Below are 19084 nucleotides of genomic sequence, written 5' to 3' on the forward strand. Positions count from 1 at the left end.
GGACTCCACGCTTCCACTGCAGGCGGCATGGGTTCGATCCTTGGTCGGGGAACTAAGATCCCGCAAGCTGCACGATGCAGCCAAAAAAAACCCCAAAAAACCTAAACTCCTAATTTATTCCCCACCCCGCCCAAATAATTTTTTTTTTTTTTTTTTTTTTTTTTTAATTTATTTATTTTTTGGCTGTGTTGGGTCTTCGTTTCTGTGCGAGGGCTTTCTCTAGTTGTGGCAAGCGGGGTCCACTCTTCATCGCAGTGCGCAGGCCTCTCACTATCGCAGCCTCTCTTGTTGCGGAGCACAGGCTCCAGACGCGCAGGCTCAGTAATAGTGGCTCACGGGCTTAGTTGCTCCGTGGCATGTGGGATCTTCCCAGACCAGGGCCCGAACCCGTGTCTCCTGCATTGGCAGGCAGATTCTCAACCACTGCGCCACCAGGGAAGCCCCCAAATAATTTTTTGATGACAGGGGCAAAGTCTACATTTTTGGGTAAAGCACAGGAACTCCATTATTAACCAAAAGCTCACTTCCTCAAAGAGACATCATACTTCCCCTCACCACCCTGCAATTGCTATACTAGAGTCACAGTTTCAATGAATTCTTAGAGTATTTTTTCCTTAAAGGTGTTGGAAAAAATTACAGATTCAGAAGAGGTAAAGCCCTCCTGGCTACACACACAGACTGTTTTATCCTTCTTTGTTTTCCTTATTGTGCCTCCACTGAACTAGATATTTAATAGTTTGTTCAATTTATTCCAGTTCTCCAGTTCCTGCTAAAAGGGTATTTAACCAAACAGTTACTTCAAAAAAAAAAAAGGAAGAGTTTGTAATAGCCACCATATTCTCAGCAGGACAAGCCTACTGATAAACAATTGAGGTTTCTTCCAGATGGAAGACAGTATATCTGGCAGTTGCTACTGTAGAAAGATGAGAACAGATGTTAATTTGAAGGTCAAGACCAAACTGCGGCCCTTGGCAACAAACTATGTCCAAATCATCATGTTTTACTACAGAAGAAGGTGCAAACAGACGTAAATATTTTCACAAATATAAGGTGCATCCAAAGATTCAATTAACAGCTTTTGGGGAAGGAAAGAAACCCGCCAGATCAAATGTATCCAACACTTAGAATATACACTGCAATTTCAGAAACAATGAAATGTGGAAAACTATACTCCTTAGAATTGACAGTTGAAAATTCTTGGTATTAGAGAAGCCAAATACAACAAAAGAATAAATAAAAAGAAGTTTAAGCCCTATTAGAGCCAGAGGGTCAAATCAGAGGTTCATATGGAAGGCAATCACTATGGTCATGAGTTCTGTGTACAAACACTTGGTTAAATATTGTGGTTAGATCTTTATTAAAAGTCGAGACTCTGGGTAGGAGGCATTCTAGGCTTGCCCCATTATAAAAGCTTAGTTAAAGCTGAAAATAAAATAGAAACTCCAAGTAGTAAGAGATTCCAAGTAAGAAGAGACTGGCTCAATGACCTACTTATAAAAATTAGTAGTTTCCAAACAGGGGTTAACTCAGAAACAGGAAGTGCTGACTCCCTGCTCCTAAGCCCACAATATTAGGTAAAAATTAGAGAAATGTATTAACCATAGAGGTTACTGACTGTATTGGTCTATCCCAAATATATACAAATTCATATCTGAGAGCAGTTTAAGTACACATCCCTCACACATATACTTTAATATTTTTTTTCCCACTAAGAATTCTAATGTTGTAGTATATGGGGACAATAAAACATACCTGAATAAATTCATGGGAATTACTACCCCAAATAATCATGTCTCATATGCCCTTAGAAAATCAACTCAGTCCAGAAAAATAAGGATGTCTATTCAGGAAAGTGGAAAAAGAAGACAAGGGGGCATAAGAAAGTCACTAAAAGGGAAAAAATTCAACTCTGAACACTAGGGCTTGTAGAATTAGAGGCACACTCTCAGTGAAATAAAAAGCAGATGGGCTCCAAGAAAACTAGAAGATTCGTTTTAAGACAGACATGGCAGGAATTAACAGAGATGCTTCTTTGAGATGTTATATCCCAAGGATGATTTTTTGATTCTCTCAGGAGAGAAAGAGTTGTCCCCTTACAGAAGAGTAAAATAAAAAAGGACTGTCTCAGTCACAGGAAAAAGACCTGATCTAGAAAACTTAGGGCTCTTAGGTGAAAAAAAAAAAGGAGCTAGTCAGATCCCAGATTTTGGAATCTGGGGCAGCTCTGATGAGTAATGGTTACACTGTTTACTGAATCTAAGGTTTAAAAGGGAGCTAGGTAAAAGGAGGTGGAACAGACAGGAAGCACCTGCAGGCAGACAGAATCAATCTGAAAACCCCTGGCTAAAATAAAGAATAGGAACAAGAAATTCCTCTGTCTCCATGCTACTAGCATACTAGGTTATGTGTTTTATGAGTCCATGGGGACCAAAATGATTTTTTAAGTACTTCAGGAGAATGAGAGATTGCATTAATTAAAATAGTTATCAAAACCAATAAGCTAATCCATCCTTTATATCTCATGAGAAACTATCTCCATTATATATTTAAAAGACAGGAATCGTAGTATTGGAAACACTGCCTTGTTTCTTTGTATATGATGCTACTGAACCACCAAAAGTAGGCATACATTATTTTCATCACAGAGGAATTTGCTGCTTTTCCCAGGACCACTTCCTTTTTGCCCATTTCTGCTTGTAGCCAATTATATACTCAATTTCTGGAACCATGGTCAAAATTTATAAGCCAACAGGTTTATAAGTACAGCTTATTTGACCACAGTCTTAGAACGTGCAACTTCATTAATGTTAAACTCTAGCTAAGGGTGAAAATTATCACTAATTTAAATACAATTTATATCATAAACCAGCTTTCACCCTTTCCTTTCCAATTTAACATCTGTCTTCTCCACACTGCCTCCGTCCTACCCCACAAAAATGATTCTTCATTAAACCACACTTTCCACACTGTAAATGTCTGTATGAATTATAATAAACCTCACTGGATACTAATGGAATTATTTTCCCCACGTCTGAATCATAGTAGAAGGAAAGTACACCAAATTTAATACAAACAATCAGAACTGCCCCAGAAAGATATTTTCACATAACGTGACAAAGAATGCATTTAAATCTAGGATAATATTCAACCCATACAGCAGTCACTTGCTCTGGCAGTTATAACATTGGAAGATTTGATTATCATAAGGGGTCCTGGAGAACCAATGTATGTAGAAGCATCGTTTTGCTAAGAAACAAATGTTAATCACACATGCTGTGAGGCCAAAAGGGAAGAGCTAATGCATGAGACTAGCCAACCACTCAGCATCTGTACCTCAAAGGCCTACTATATTTTTTAATGACTTCATAAGGTTTAAATAATTTTCAAGGTTTCTTAATCAAAGAAGAAAATTACTTACTCCAGAAGAATATTATTCATATCCTGTGTAAAGAATTTTTTCCTTCCTTCTTCGTCAAAAAGTTTGGCAGCCTAGAGAAACACAAGATTGTCAATATAACTCTCAATAAACACATTACACATTATATGCTTCCGTATCTATTTACTTAGAATAAGCTCCTTGAGGGTGGGGCTATGATTAACTACACTTTGTATCCCAGCTTATTACCTGGCATGAGCAGGCAATTAAACAGTGCTGAAACAAAATTTAGCATACATAACATTCTTTCCTGTTATGTCTGTATTTCATTTTTCGGAATTTTCCTAAATTTAAAAAGTTACACAGGGGCTTCCCTGATGGCGCAGTGGTTAAGAATCCGCCTGCCAATGCAGGGGACATGGGTTTGAGCCCTGGTCCGGGAAGATCCCTGGTCCGTGGAGCAACTAAGCCCGTGCGCCAACAACTACCGAGCCTGCGCTCTAGAGCCCGTGAGCCACAACTACTGAGCCCATGTGCCACAACTACTGAAGCCCACGCGCCTAGAGCCCGTGCTCCGCAAAAGAGAAGTCACCGCAGCCGGTTTGCAGGGCAGAAGTTGAGACACAGATGTAGAGAACGGATATATGGACACCAAGGGGGGGAAACTGCGGTGGGGTGGGGATGGTGGTGTGCTGAATTGGGCGATTGGGATTGACATGTATACACTGATGTGTATAAAATTGATGCCTAATAAGAACCTGCAGTATAAAAAAACAAACAAACAAAACAACTAATACTAAACTTTCATTGGGTTATTTGTATGGAAATATGTTAATATAAATGTTTCAGACATTACATGAAATTTCTAAAAATCTTATATGTTCTGGTATAATGTTATAAGTCATAATCCTAGTTATTACCTTAAAATGTATATCTCAGAAATAACTAATTTTCTTGTCAACTGCATTATTATGAACTTTCATCAAATCTTTAACCGTGGTCATTTTTAAGTCTTTTGTCATTTACAGACAGTTCTGGGTGTACTCTGATGCTTTTGCAAATATGTTCCTATAAAAGGGTTTCATCTTCAAGAAATTCATGGAAAAGACTCTGACAAGTACAGGTTTCTGGTAACTGACTGTACTGCCGAACTGAATGAATAAGCATTTTCAGAACTCTAATGAAAAACTGATGAACTCATAAAAGTGCTAACAAAAGATCAAGATGAAAAAAAAATTAATTACATGGGACTGAGTGAACTGATGAGGATGAGTATAATTTTTGTGACTTTCTGTTTGAATTAAAAAAAAAAAAAAATCCCACAAGGACTCAGAGGTAAAGAATATACAAATCAATTTTCACCGCAAAGTAAAGGAGCTGTTACAGTGGAGGATTACTGGACTGAATGTCAATATTATGACATAGTATGAGTGTGTTTCATGTTTGGTAATTGCAATCATTGTTGCTTTTGTTGTGGTCATCCATGTACAATGCTTGGTGTCAGTCTATTTATCTCTTGTAAAAATAAAATACAGTGTGTGTGTGTGTGTGTGTGAAAAAAAAAAAAAAAAAGAAAAGGAAGTTAGTGGGCTGCCAGAGATTGTCATTAAGAAGACAGTCACTTTCCTGTATTAAATGGTATGATTAGAAAGTGAAAAAAAAAAAAAAAAAAAAAACCAAGGACAGTCTGAGAAACTGTCTCAGCCAAGAGGGGCCTGAGGAGACAGGATGACTGAATGTAATGTGGTGTGCTGGATGGGATCCTAGAACAAAAGAAGGACATTAGGGAAAAAGTAAGAAAATCTGAATAAGTGTGGACTTTAGTTAATAAGAATCTATCAATACTGGTTCATTAATTGTAACAAATGTACCATATTAATGTGCAATGTTAATAATAAGGCAAACTGAGACTGGGGTTAAAAAAAAAAAAAAAAGAGTCTGTTGTTAAATACTGGCTAACAAGAAATAAAGAAAACTTTGTTTTTCCAAAAAAAAAAAAAAAGAGAAGTCACCGCAATAAGAAACCTGCGCACTGCAACGAAGAGTAGCCCCCGCTTGCAGCAACTAGAGAAAGCCCGCGTGCAGCAATGAAGACCCAACGCAGCCAAAAATAAATAAACTAAATAAATTTATTTTTTAAAAAAAGTTACACATATAAGACTTTTTAGTGCTATGGGTGTCTTGTGTATTTTGAGTATCTATAAGGTTTATCAATTCTTGCTGTGATCTCCAAGATAACAGAAAGCAGATGTCTCATTTTCTACAAGACAATACTGCCCAACAATGTGTCTGATATTCTATATATTATACTCACTACCATGTTTAATCTTCATAACAGCCAGTGACATTGGTATTATAGCTCCCATTTTACAAACAAGGAACCTAAATCTTACAGAAGTTACATGATATGCCCCCAAATCACACTGCTAGTAAGTGGTGAATCCAGGACTCAGACCAGAAGCTTTCTGACTTCAACTGTACAACACTGTCACCCTGTACAAAGATACTCAGTTTACTGCAGCCAGTCTGGGTTCTACCTAACTACTAACAATGAAAAAATTAGCCACAGTCATTATCAAGGGATAAGCAACAATTAATTCAATGAGGATAAGAATATTTTCATCACTGTGTTTGTCACCTTAACCAGTTTACCAGAAACAAAGAGTATGCAAACCAAGACACTGCACCATAAGCAAAATTTACTGGGGAAATCACAAAAGGTAGTTTATCTTGAGATGCCCAAGATGTAAAACATCGAGAGGCCTGCTTCAATAATCTGAGCAAGCCACATGCTGACTCTGTCAGTCGGTAGATTGATAATTTTACACTGTTTGACAACATCACATTCTGTAAATAGAAGAGGACAATTTCTGAGATGTGCCTCAGTGCTTCTTAGAAAGGATGAAGACTGGGTATGTGTAGGGAGAAGAAATATAGGAAGAAAGCCAGAATGGAAACTAAACTTCAAGAAAGAGAATCAAAAGAAGTCAAGAGGCTGAACAGTGGAAGATATGTTACAAAGTGAGAAAAGAGCAACAAGAAGGCAACAATGAATTCTCATCTCCTGAAGAAAAAAATACCATCTCCTATTTCAAAGAAAAAAATACAGAGAATTCACAGATACTAATAAGTGAAATGAATCTTCTTATTGATAATTTCCTAGTAAGAGGTTAGGAAGTAGCTGTTCTAATCCTAGCATGGCTACTACAGAAAGAGTTTTTAGTATATGAGATATAACAGCACCTTACAAGATTGAAACACACTCATTACTAATCAGTTTTGTTTATTAAGTGAAAATGAATGGCATACAACACAGTGGACGGAGGGCAAGTTATAAAGCATGATGGTCCTGCCTTTAAATCCTGACTTTGCATCAAGCCCCACCCATTTAAAAATTATATGGCCTTGGGAAATTCCTTTAACCTTTCTGAACCTTAGTGTCCGCATCTATTAAATGGAAGAATACTACCTACCTCACAGAATTGTTGGAGGATTAGACTACACAGTATATACAGTATTCTAAGCCCAGTCAGGGCACTGTCTCCTGAACAATAAGTGATGTCTTGTGAAGCTGTGGGTCCCAGGAGCACTGCACTCAATACAAGGTATAGGTTTTTGCTAAATAAATAATAGCTGTTATTATTAATTATATATTGAAAAACCTGGATTACATCCCTAACACTTTTTATTTAAAACATAAAAGAAACTAAAGATTTTAGGGGCAACATGGGACAGCAAAAAGCATGTACTATTGAGTCAGGTGAACCCCTGTGTTTAAATTCGGGCTCTACCAGTTACTAGTTGTGTGGACTGACCAAGCTATTTAACCTACCTCCACTTAAGTTTGTTAACCATAAAAAAGGAAATAATACCTACACTTCATACATAAAGTGGTTAAGAATAGTAAATAAAAAACCTATTTGATTAATAAAATGATTGTATACTTTTCAAAAAATAAGCACAGAAAATAACAAAAGAATGAAAAACAAAGGAGGGGGAGGGAACAATAAAACAGAATATAAAAGAAAATGACAGAATAAAGACGAATTATATCATTATCATTATAACAGCAGTAGGTAAGATAAAATTTTAAAGAGAAAATCTTAAAAAATACTCAGATGAGGTCGATAAACAAATTTCCATTTACATGCTGTCTATAAGAGAAAGAGCTAAAATAAGTCAAAAAATAAAAGAATTCAAAAAAAAAAAAAAGAGCTAAAATGAAGGTGAATGATGGGAAAAGCTATACCATGCAAAAATAAAGAAAAAGGAGTCTACAGTAAAATCAGACAAAACTGAATTCGAGGTGAAAAGCATTAGTAGCACAGAAAGGGTCACCTTCAAATGATAAATATCACAACAGTGATCTAGCCATCAAGAATTTTATGGGCCAACAAACAATAAAGCATAGAAATAAACAAAGCAGAGGACTTCCCTGGTGGCGCAGTGGTTAAGAATCCACCTGCCAATGCAGGGGACACGGGTTCAAGCCCTGGTCCAGGAAGATCCCTCATGTCACGGAGCAACTAAGCCCATGCGCCACAACTACTGAAACCTGCGTGCCACAACTACTGAAGCCCACGTGCCTAGAGCCCATGCTCTGCAACAAAGAGAAGCCATTGCAACGAGAAGCCCACACACTGCAATAAAGAGTAGACCCCACTCGCCGCAACTAGAGAAAGCCCGCGCGCAGCAACAAAGACTCAATGCAGCCAAAAAAAAAATTAAATAAATAAAATAAAAATAGCTCATGAGTAAAATAAAAGATAGTTAGAAGTAAATGACAGTGAAAATCTTACCAAAAAAAGTAAAAACAAAAGAAACAAAGCAAAAACTATGGTAAATACAAGTTATAACCTAAGAAACACTGGCAATGAGATACTTGAGCACAACTCTCTAAGTCCTGAACTAATAAATAAAGTACCTTAAAATAAGTAAAAATGTAAGAGAATTTAATAAGCCACAACCTCAGAAGAAATGCTAAAGAACAAAAACAGAAAAAGAATAGAACTGATAAACAGAATCCATGAGTCAGTTGTTGGAAAAATTAGATAAATCTCTCGCTTCCCTAATCAGATATTTAAAATTCAGAAAGAGGGCTTCCCTGGTGGCGCAGTGGTTGAGAGTCTGCCTGCTAATGCAGGGGACACAGGTTCGAGCCCTGGTCTGGGAAGATCCCACATGCCGCGGAGCGGCTGGGCCCGTGAGCCACAATTACTGAGCCTGCGCGTCTGGAGCTTGTGCTCCGCAACAAGAGAGGCCACGATAGTGAGAGGCCCGCGCACCGCGATGAAGAGTGGCCCCCACTTGCCGCAACTGGAGAGGGCCCTTGCACAGAAACGAAGACCCAACACAGCCATAAATAATAAATATAAAAAAAAAATTATTAAAATTCAGAAAGAGTTAAGAGAAATAAATACAACATAGAGAATAAATTTAAAATGTGATTTAAATGGTTACTATAACCTTAGAAGAAAGAAACAAGTTGTAGAATAGTCCATACATTATACTTCGACTAACAATTATTTTTAATAACAACATATTTGCAAATGCATGGATTAAAATCCAGAAAAATAAGTAGTTTAATAGTGGTTATCCCTGCTGGGGGTGGGGAATGTCTGATTATGGGGTATCTTTCCCTAAGTATAAAATACAATTTAGGGAGTTCCCTGGTGGTCCAGTGGTTAAGAATCTGCCTTCCAATGCAGGGGATAAGGGTTCGATCCCTGGTCAGGGAACCAAGATCCCACATGCCTCGGGGCCACTAAGCCCGCACCGCAACTAGAGAAGCCCGAGAGCCACAATGAAGACCCAGTGCAGCCAAAAAAAAAAAATTTATATTGAGCGTATGGCTTCTGTAATCAGGAAAAAAAAAAAGAAAAAAAAGAGGACTAAAACATGGCATGGGTTCAAACAAACATGCTAAAGTAATAAAAAAAGGGCATTTTAAGCAAGGTTTGAAACATTTTAAGTCAAAATTATATTTCCCTGAGATTAAAGGAAGAAGTGTACTGACATACCTGGATTTGCAGCTAGTTAAATAAAGATTACGTACCCAAGTCAATCGGGAGAGGAATCTACTGTGAAATGCTAAAATCTCAACTCTTAAAAGTTTGTCTAGTGAGAACATAATGTTTGCTTACTAAAGCTGCTGATTAGCTGGTAAGGACTAGCTGGTAAAATCGATTGTAGAATAACTAGTTGTTAACATAGTTGGGACCAAGTTCAAGTACACTTCTGCATTGTTACTATTTGTTCCTACCTTTCTTCTATTTTCTTTACATGACTATGTATGTATTTATGAAACCTATGCAGAAAAATATTTATAAAGTGAGATAATAAAACAACCAACTGTTATCCATGTTGTAACTATATTTAAAAGAAAAAGGCTATGCATAGAGCCAATGCTTAAAAGGAAGTATAGAAAATAAAGTTACTTATAAGTAGTTAGGATTATAGGTTATTATTTTTGCCTGAAAGTAATTATTGTTATGTTTGTGCAGCAAACACAACACAAGAAAATGATCACACTTACTACGCGGAGGTCTTCGATACGTTTTTCAAGAAGGACAGGCAGACCCTCTGGGAGTGTAGGTACCACCTTGGGCATAACTTGAGAGGCATAGGTTGGCTGGGTGGTGTTTCCATTCTCTCCTCCTGACTCAGAGAGGGGGCTACCATTAGAAGCAGCATCCAGTAATCTGTCAAAGTCGAAATCGTCTAGCATCTCTAGGGCATTTTCAGCTTCCTGAAATAGTTCATGTTCATTTGTGCTAACAAAAATGGGGAGGTCCGGATCAGCACTATTCAGATTTAAGTCCGAGACATCATTTCCCAATGCCACAGCAGCAGAGGGGGTTTTATTCAGAGAGGAGGTTGAGAAGTTCACTGGGACTTTAGGGTTAGACTCCTTCCTTAATGCATCCTTCTCTTTTTGAAATTTTCTTATCATGGCAGCTAGAGAAAGAGAATCTTTATAACGTTTCTTCTTTTTTTCAGATTTGTGTGAATTTAGAGCCACAACTCTGTGAAGAAAAAAGTGATCAGTTAGGCTATGTATGATTTTAAAGGTTAAAACCCCAAGTAAATAAGCAGGCACAGAATTAAAATAATCATTTGATAGGTGAGGAAGCAAATTTGTTACTAAATTACACTTTTACAATGGCATCTTCATCATCATCTGGATTGTCACTTATGAAAGGCAGATAGGTGAATGGCCATTAGAGTGAAGAAAATGAAAGCAATAACGTCAACAGAAATAAACAAAACTGAATAGAGCTCTGGTTTATTAAGTATACGAAGTTAGGGAATTCCCTGGCGGTCCATTGGTTAGGACTCCTTACTTTCACTGCCAAGGATGCAGGTTCAATCCCTGGTCGTGCATCTAAGATCCCGCAAGCCCCTCGGCGTGGCCAAAATAAAAAAAATAAAAGAAAATGAAAGTATACGAAGTTAAACTTACTACTCTTTTTGGAATGTTCATTCTTTAGCACATCTATAAAGTAGGCACCTAAAGAATTAACGAAGTAAAGAAATGCACTTTTGCTGAAAACAGAGTTGATTACAACCAGAGAAACCTACATAGTACACCTTCAAACTGGTACCCCAGGTGGTTTGTGCTACAAACTGCCAAAGAAATGCAAAATGTCTGTGTCAATCTGTGAGCCTTCATTCATCACCATGTCTTCTATCCAGACCCTATTTTATCTGCTACTACCTTCTGATCATTTTTCACTTTCCATTCTAGGAACAGCCTTCTGAGGCTTTCGGACAGATCCGTGTAATTTTCAATGACAACTTTCTCCCTATAGGGACTAAGAGGAAAGGGTGGTCTCAGTTTAGCTATCACCTTCTCTAAAAAATCTTTTCTAAATTTTATGGCTTATATGCTTCCACGTGCACTACAGAACCTACAAGATTATTAGTGCCTTACAGGTAGGCCAGTGTTTCATTTACTGTCATATATCCAAAACCCAGACAGTGTCTGGTACACAGTAAGCACTTAGTAAATATTTGCTGAATGAAATCAGTTACAAATTTGAGAAAATGATAAATTCAATAAAAGGCATTACTTACAGTTTTTGTTCATAAAAAGTTTACTTGTAAATAATGAACATTTAAAACAACCAGTAGTAATATTTTTTTTTCTTAATAATTTCTTAATGACTCAGGGATCACTATAATCTCATGTTTAGGAGGGGATAAATACCTCCCTACATCAACTCTGGGGATACTGACAGCCCCAAATTCAGATGTACCTTCTCTGCTAAGGAGGGAAGGAAAATCCAGCCTCTCACAAGTTTTTGTCCCTTGACTCTACAAAAAAAGCCATAGAGAAGTAGAGACAAATGGTAGCTTTATGACTGCAAGGTACAAACATTTATTCTTAAAAAAAAAAGTCTTTTTTTTTCTTTTCTTTTTCTTTCTTTCTTTTTTTTCGTGGTTGTGCCTCGCGGCTTGCGGGATCTTGGTTCCCCACCAGGGATCAGGAATTTCACCCAGACCCCGGCAGTGAACGTGTTGAGTCCTAACCACTGGACCGCCAGGGAATTCCCTCTTATGACTTAATAAGGCTTTTGAGAAATCCTACTTGGTTTTTTAGAGGCCATATCATTATCTAAAGTCACAAGCGTTAAGAATAGCTAAATAAAATCAATGACTTTTAAAAAATATTAAAACGACCATAAATCGCTTATACAAAGACTACCGCCAGTTGTCAATCCCCAGGCATCTAAGCTCAGTTTTAGTACAAAAAAATTAAAATAACATGTTCAATGTTTGTACCATCTTTTCAAACTGGTTCTTGTTGATAAAATGTTGCAATGAGCAAAATATTTAACAAATTTGTAAATGTGATCTAAAACACCTTAATCTCTAAGATGACTTCTACTTATTAATAAATACAATATTATTAAAATATAAGTTAATAGGTCACTGACATTTATAAATACTGTATTAAATTAGACCCAGCTAAGCTGAACTAATTAATGCTAAATATATCTTTCTAAAAGGAGAGTCTGTCATGCTACAACACTAGTTCCCTCATTATGTCTAATTTCACATACCCCAGTTGTTTCGGTACTTTTTTCCTTGGCTTCTTCTCCTTTTCCCCTTCCTCTTTCCGCTTCCGCTTCTTCATCTCAATATCATCTTCTTTCATTTTGGGAATCTACAAAATGATTAAATGCATAACTTACCTAAGTATTACTGCTTTACTCTCTGATGTTATCAATCCAGCACCAGGGCAAGTGGTTTTTCTCAAATTTCACAGTGCATTAGAATTGCTTGTTAAAAATGCAGATTCCCTGGGTCCATGAGAACTTCCACCCCTGGTTTTGGTTCAGTTAAAGGTCTGGTAGAGCCTTTTAATCTGCATTTTTAACAAACATTTTGGTGATTCTGGTACAAATATGTCTTTGGCTCACACTTCAAGGAACGCTTATCTAAGGACATTCTATTCATTTCCCAAATACAATATATATATATTCTATAAAATTTGCTTTACATCTTAGGAAGAGTAACAGCTATTAACAGTCATTTCCATATCAAGTCTTACCGTATCCTAGAACCTCAACCTTATCCAGAAACAGATTATCAGACTAGATATGGAGAGAGAAGTTTTAAAAGAAAGTATTAGAATTATATTAGAATTATAATAGAAATATAATAGAATTTTATGATATAAAAATAAATTTCCCCATATCTATATAATTTTACTTTTAAGCATGTAATTAACTATAAATTCATTAAACAATGGTTAGCATTTTACTTTTCCTTATATTCACAGCTGTAAAGTACAAGTAAAAATCAAAAAATATATCCTTTTAATTGAATGCTCTCATTACTGTTGCAATGTTGGATAAACTCACTTTGGGTGGCTTGTGCTTTTGGTTGTCTGTAATATCTTCTTCTTCAGTATCTGAAGCTTGGCGAAACTGGAGAGTGCCAGTGTTGATATAAAAGCCTCCATATTTTGTTGTTAGAGAAGCAGGAACTAATTCGTCATACTAGATTTAAAAAAAAGGCTTCAGATATATCTTATTATCTTTAATTCTATAAATATGTCAAAGAAATTCAATCACCATGTCAGAATCTTCCTTAAACCTTAACTGCAAAACTAACTGCAATGAGGATGTTTGTGAATAAATAAAGAGAAAGTTACTATCTGGAACAGAAATGAGCTCTGATCATTCAATATTTAAGAAATGAACTTCTGGAATACTGAAGCAGATTCTAAATATATCATCTGCTGAGAAAAATTTAAGGATCACTGCTATTCTTAATGACAAATGATTCTGATGAGAAACTGAAACAAGTTAAAACAAATGACTGAATGTCCAGGCAACAAATGAACTTCATTTCTTACCATATTGGTATATAATTTTATTCATAAAGAGATTATAAAAAATAAAAGGTTATTTCTTCGGCCTTAGCTCTAAGCTTTTAAGTAGGGAATATTTTTTAAACATATAAAAGAAAAATAGCATATATATATGTTTTAAAGGGAAGTAGAAAAAGAACTGCCCTGTTCGGTAAGCATACACCGAGGGCCCATAATGAGCCAGGCACTTTGCTTCGAAAAAGAGACTCAAATTGTCTAAATCAGTCTGAATGTCCTCTAAGCCTGGATTTTAAGGTTTATCATTATCTCACCTGATGAAGATGAAGAAAAGCAATCATTAAATGGAAGGCCAGTCTTAACTAAACGAAGATGTTCATGGCAGAAGAGAAAAAAAGGAACTACTTATCTAACAAAAGCAAGATACCTGCTACCTGGGTTCCCCAGAACTCTACTTAAGGGTTTTCTTCATATTACATAATTAGTCTTTAAGAAAGTCATATTTGTAAGGAAAATTCTTTGCCATAGGCAAAAAATATACAGAACATGTTAGTTACTCTAAAAATATTAAGGCTAAGTACAAACGTTGTGATTTTAACCTGTATCATTTTAAATTACGTGGAAAATGGAAAAAGAAAGAATGTACATTTAATCATATTGAATCAAAAAGGAATGAAGTTAGAAAAAGAAAAAGAAAAAAGGAATGAACTGCTTTCTTGTTGCTCCACTTGAGGGGCTACTACTGTACAAAGACCTACAGGCAAGACCTTCAGAAAGGGCCCCGTACTATCTGCGAGTAAATGAGCGATGTGAGGAGTAAAGGATTAAAAGTGAAAAGGCTCTGTAGTCATTATTTTGAAAATGTGTAATTTTGATAAGATAAATACACCTGTACTTTCTGCTTACATATACTTGTATACTGCTTTATAATTTTCAATGCTTCTTCATATAAATTATTTCACTTGACGGCCTCCTGATACCCTTTTGAGGCAAGGAAAGTAAATATTCCCATTTTATAAGTGAAAACCAAATTCAGAGAGGTTAAGAACCTTGCCAGAGTACTTTTATTAGTTTATGGCAGAGTCACTGACTGCTTCCCAGCCCATCCACTGTACCAAGCAGCATCTCATGTGGAAAACACACTCAACACCAGGTTCCCAGGCAATGTGGATGTGTTCAATGTCTGTCTTCTTCTGCAGTATTCTGCTGAGCTTTCCCTATCAGGACACTTTTCAGGAGAACAAACTCTTTATGCATATTTGATTTAGCCTTTGTTTTTGTTTTTCTTTTTCAAATTTAACTGGGTGGACTGTAGTTTTATTTGCTAAATCTGGCAACCACACTAAAGTGACACAACCAGTAAGTGACAGAGCAAGGATTAATACACAGCCTCCACTGCACTGTGAATTATAAATGTGCCAAGCATTTTTTTGGTAAGGTACAGGAAATATTCTGGTTTTTTTTGTTTGTTTGCTTTTATTGAGGTAATATTGGTTTATAACCTTACATAAGTTTCACATGTACATTATATTTCTACCTCTGTATCATTTAGCCTTTTAAGTACAATGTATTAAGAGGCAATGGATCACTGAACTTGAGAATCAGATTTACTAGATCCTTTGCCAACAACTAGCTATTGTGACCCAGAGTAAATCACTTAACATCAATACTTCAGGGTTGTAAAACAGGAACAATATTACTTACTTCACAAAGTTCTAGTGAAATTTAAAAGAGATAACCTAAATAAAAGCATTACTCATGTCTGGTATTATTATTATTTCTCAATAACAAAAACATTTTCTTTTGGTCTTTTAAAAATTTGGCAGCATAAGTGTTAGACTAAAAATAATCTTCAAAAGCATTTATTTTCAGATATTATAGTAGTGAGTAGTATACAATTCTGAAAGTTAATTAGAACCAGATTATTATCACTCTCTATCGAATAATATATGAACAGTGAAAGCCTACTGGTGGGAATTCCCTGGAGGTCCAGTGGTTAGGACTCCGCGCTTTCACTGCTGAGGGCCCAGGTTCAATCCCTGGTCGGGGAACTAAGATCCCACAAGGCGCGTGGCACAGCAAAAAAAAAAAAAAAAGGCCAACTGGCAATACAATCATTTAAAAAAACAGAGAATCATTTGGTTGGCTCGTAAGTGTTTTATGTCTGAATTATTGAATTATAATGAGAACCAAATAATCTATTAAGGACAATGACACAAAATTATTTTGCAAGTCAATAAACAACCTGTGCTTTAGTTCAATTTCCTCGTATAAAACAGGGACCTAACTTGTCCTATAAATGTCAGTAATTGTATAACTTATACAACTTATACCTATAAAATTTATCCTTATTTATTAGAGCAGTGGCTTTCAAATTTTCTTCACCACAACCCAAGTGGAAAATATACTACACATCAAAAGCCAGTGCATGGTACAAACACACAAACATAATAAAAATCACATAATGTACCAGTGGTTTACTGTTAACAGCTCCTATTCTATTCTATTTTATTCTCTTTAAAAATGCTGGCCACAGTCTCTAAACTGATACACAGGTCCAATTATGGGTTATAAAAATCTGTTTGAAAAACACTTTATTCAAATATTTGGAATGCTACAAAGGAAAATATTAAAAATGCTATTTATGAAAGGCTACATACTATATGATTCCAACTACATGACATTCTGGAAAAGGCAAAACTATGGAGACAATAAAAAGATTAGTGGCTGCAGGTGTTAGGGAGGGATGAATAGGCAGAGCACATATTTTTTTAGGGCTGTGAAACTATCCTGTGTGACAGTATAATGGTGGGTACATGTCATTACACATTTGTTAAAACCCATAGAATGTACAACACCAAGAGTAAATCCTAAGGTAAACTATGGACTTTGGGTGATGATGCGTCAATGTAGGTTCTTCGACTGTAACTAGTATACCACTCTGGTGGGGGAACGCTGATAATGGAAGCTGTGTTGTGAGGGCAGGGAGTATATGGGAAATTTCTGCACCTTCCATTCAATTTTGCTGTGAACCTAAAACTGCTCTAAAAAAATTAAGTTTACTAATTTTTTAAAAAAATTTATTTATTTATTTATTTGACTGTGCAGGGTCTTAGTTGCGGCATGTGGGATCTTTTCTTTTTTTAGTTTGGCATGCGGGATCCCTAGTTCCCTGACCAGGGATTGAATACAGGCACCCTGCATTGGGAGCCCAGAGTCTTAACCACTGGATCACCAGGAAGTCCCAAGTTTATTAATCTTTTAAAAATTCTATTTATGTAAGCCTGAGTACATGGAATGGCCATTTATATATGGCTGAGTTCCCTCTTGGGTTACTTAGCATTCAAAAACCTACTTTACATATAATGTTAACACCAGTACCAATGCTTTATACTTGCATTATGCTTTTCAGCATGTCATTATCTTGAGTCTCAGAGTACAAATTCTGCTGGGCAAGCCAGTCATAACAGAGAAAACTGGGTGACGCTAAAATAAAAGACTTGCTCCTGGTCCACAGTGAATTAGAAACCAAGTGAGGTCTAGAATCTAGGACTTTTGACTTGAATGCCAAATCAAGGTCAAGACTGTTGAAAACATTCCATGCCCTAACCTACAAAAAGGCTGACAACATTTTTGGTAACAGGAAATCCTCTCTACTCCAAAGGCACTGTCAACATTTTATTTCTACAGACTAGGCCTGTAAACCAGTTTATCTCAGGACACCAAAATAACACAGGAGTGTGACAGGGTATCCCATACGCCTCGTGCTGGAAGTCCTGCCTGTCACTCTCCTACCCCTGTATGCCTTGTCATCATCTACACAACCAAGCACTGCAGTAACAGGAAAAAGAGGCACTAATTTGTGGGTAGTATAACAGCGACCTTAGTGTCACTTTCTGTATATCCTAAGTAATCACTGAACACTGCAGAGGATATAATCCAGGGATTACACACTGAGAAGAATGTAAGAACAAATCCAGGGATTATACACTGAGAAGAATGTAAGAACATGTACCTTACCGACCCACCTAACAAGACATGCCTTTATTTATTTGCTGTGTGATCAATGGACTGCTGTAGTCCTGAAATGCTCTCCTGAATTCCTCTTCCTTTTATAAGAGAAAGAGGATTCCAGTGCAAAAGCTGTAGGGCTTGATCAAAACAGACAGTGGTAAGGCCTGGCATTCAATTATTGCCACTGTAGTAAGGTTTGGCAGCAATAAAAATATTAAGTACATTTTAAAGACATCTGCCAGATTAACTTCAACCCAATAGCTCCAGTCTTCAAGATCACGTGGTTCTTATCTGGAAGTCATTTCAAAATATACCTGCTCAAGTTTGGGAATATCAATAAAAATTCAAGATGTAAATAACCTTTGATCAATAAATACCACTGCTAGAAATTTATCCTACACATATATTTGTACTCTATAATTATCTTCATACATACTCAAGTACAAAAAGAGAAATGTATACAGATGCTCAACTATTTGTAAGCGCATAAAACTGGAAACAATTTAGATGTATATTGAAAGGGGATTAGTTAGTAAAAACACTTGCTGAAACATTTACTTTTTCCTTGAATTCTACTATCCAAGTAAAGAATTGCTGCTATATTAAAGATACATTACTCACAGCCTCTGAATTATCAATAAATGGATCTGTCTCATCATAGCCAAAGCCTATATCGATTAAATCTTGTAGCCGATCCTTCCGGTGTTTACGGGGCTTCCCACCCTGTGAAGAACAGATATGTTAGACTGATTCAGTACTCATGCTGTTTCCATAAAATTAAAAAACACCTGTTAGAAAATAAACAAATTGGACCTAATGAAACTTAAAAGCTTTGGCACAGCAAAGGAAACCGTAAACAAGACGAAAAGACAATCTTCAGAATGGGAGAAAATATTTGCAAATGAAGCAAATGACAAAGGATCAATCTCCAAAATTTACAAGCAGCTCATGAAGCTCAATATCAAAAAAACAAACAACCCAATCCAAAAATGGGCAGAAGACCTAAACAGACATTTCTCCAAAGAAGATACACAGATTGCCAACAAACACATGAAAGGATGCTCAACATCACTAATCATTAGAGAAATGCAAATCAAAACTACAATGAGGTATCACCTCACACCAGTCAGAATGGCCATCATCAAAAAATCTACAAACAATAAATGCTGGAGAGGGTGTGGAGAAAAGGGAACCCTCTTGCACTGTTGGTGGGAATGTAAACTGATACAGCCACTATGGAGAACAGTATGGAGGTTCCTCAAAAAACTAAAAATAGAACTACCATATGACCCAGCAATCCCACTACTAGGCATATACCCTGAGAAAACCATAATTCAACAAGAGTCATGTACCAC

General features: G+C 36.4%; 1 protein-coding gene across 4 annotated transcripts in view; it reads right to left on the bottom strand.

Moving 5' to 3' along the window:
• The window catches only part of UBN2 (ubinuclein 2), an 87899-nt gene that overhangs the window by 43381 nt on the left and 25434 nt on the right, over positions 1-19084 (bottom strand). For 3 of the 4 annotated variants that reach the window (XR_005021205.1, XM_036863245.1, XM_036863244.1), the window contains exons 3-7: positions 18351-18452; positions 13246-13383; positions 12442-12545; positions 9912-10401; positions 3419-3489 (exon numbers count right to left, since the gene is read on the bottom strand). Coding sequence is in view for 3 of the 4 variants with exons in the window: in XM_036863245.1 (XP_036719140.1) it covers positions 3419-3489; positions 9912-10401; positions 12442-12545; positions 13246-13383; positions 18351-18452 (905 nt within the window). In the remaining variant the exon portion in view is untranslated. The remainder of the gene's footprint in view (positions 1-3418; positions 3490-9911; positions 10402-12441; positions 12546-13245; positions 13384-18350; positions 18453-19084) is intronic. The other variant, XM_036863246.1, reaches the window with a different exon arrangement.

Source organism: Balaenoptera musculus, chromosome 9 (assembly GCF_009873245.2).
Source record: "Balaenoptera musculus isolate JJ_BM4_2016_0621 chromosome 9, mBalMus1.pri.v3, whole genome shotgun sequence".
NCBI lineage: Eukaryota > Metazoa > Chordata > Mammalia > Artiodactyla > Balaenopteridae > Balaenoptera > Balaenoptera musculus.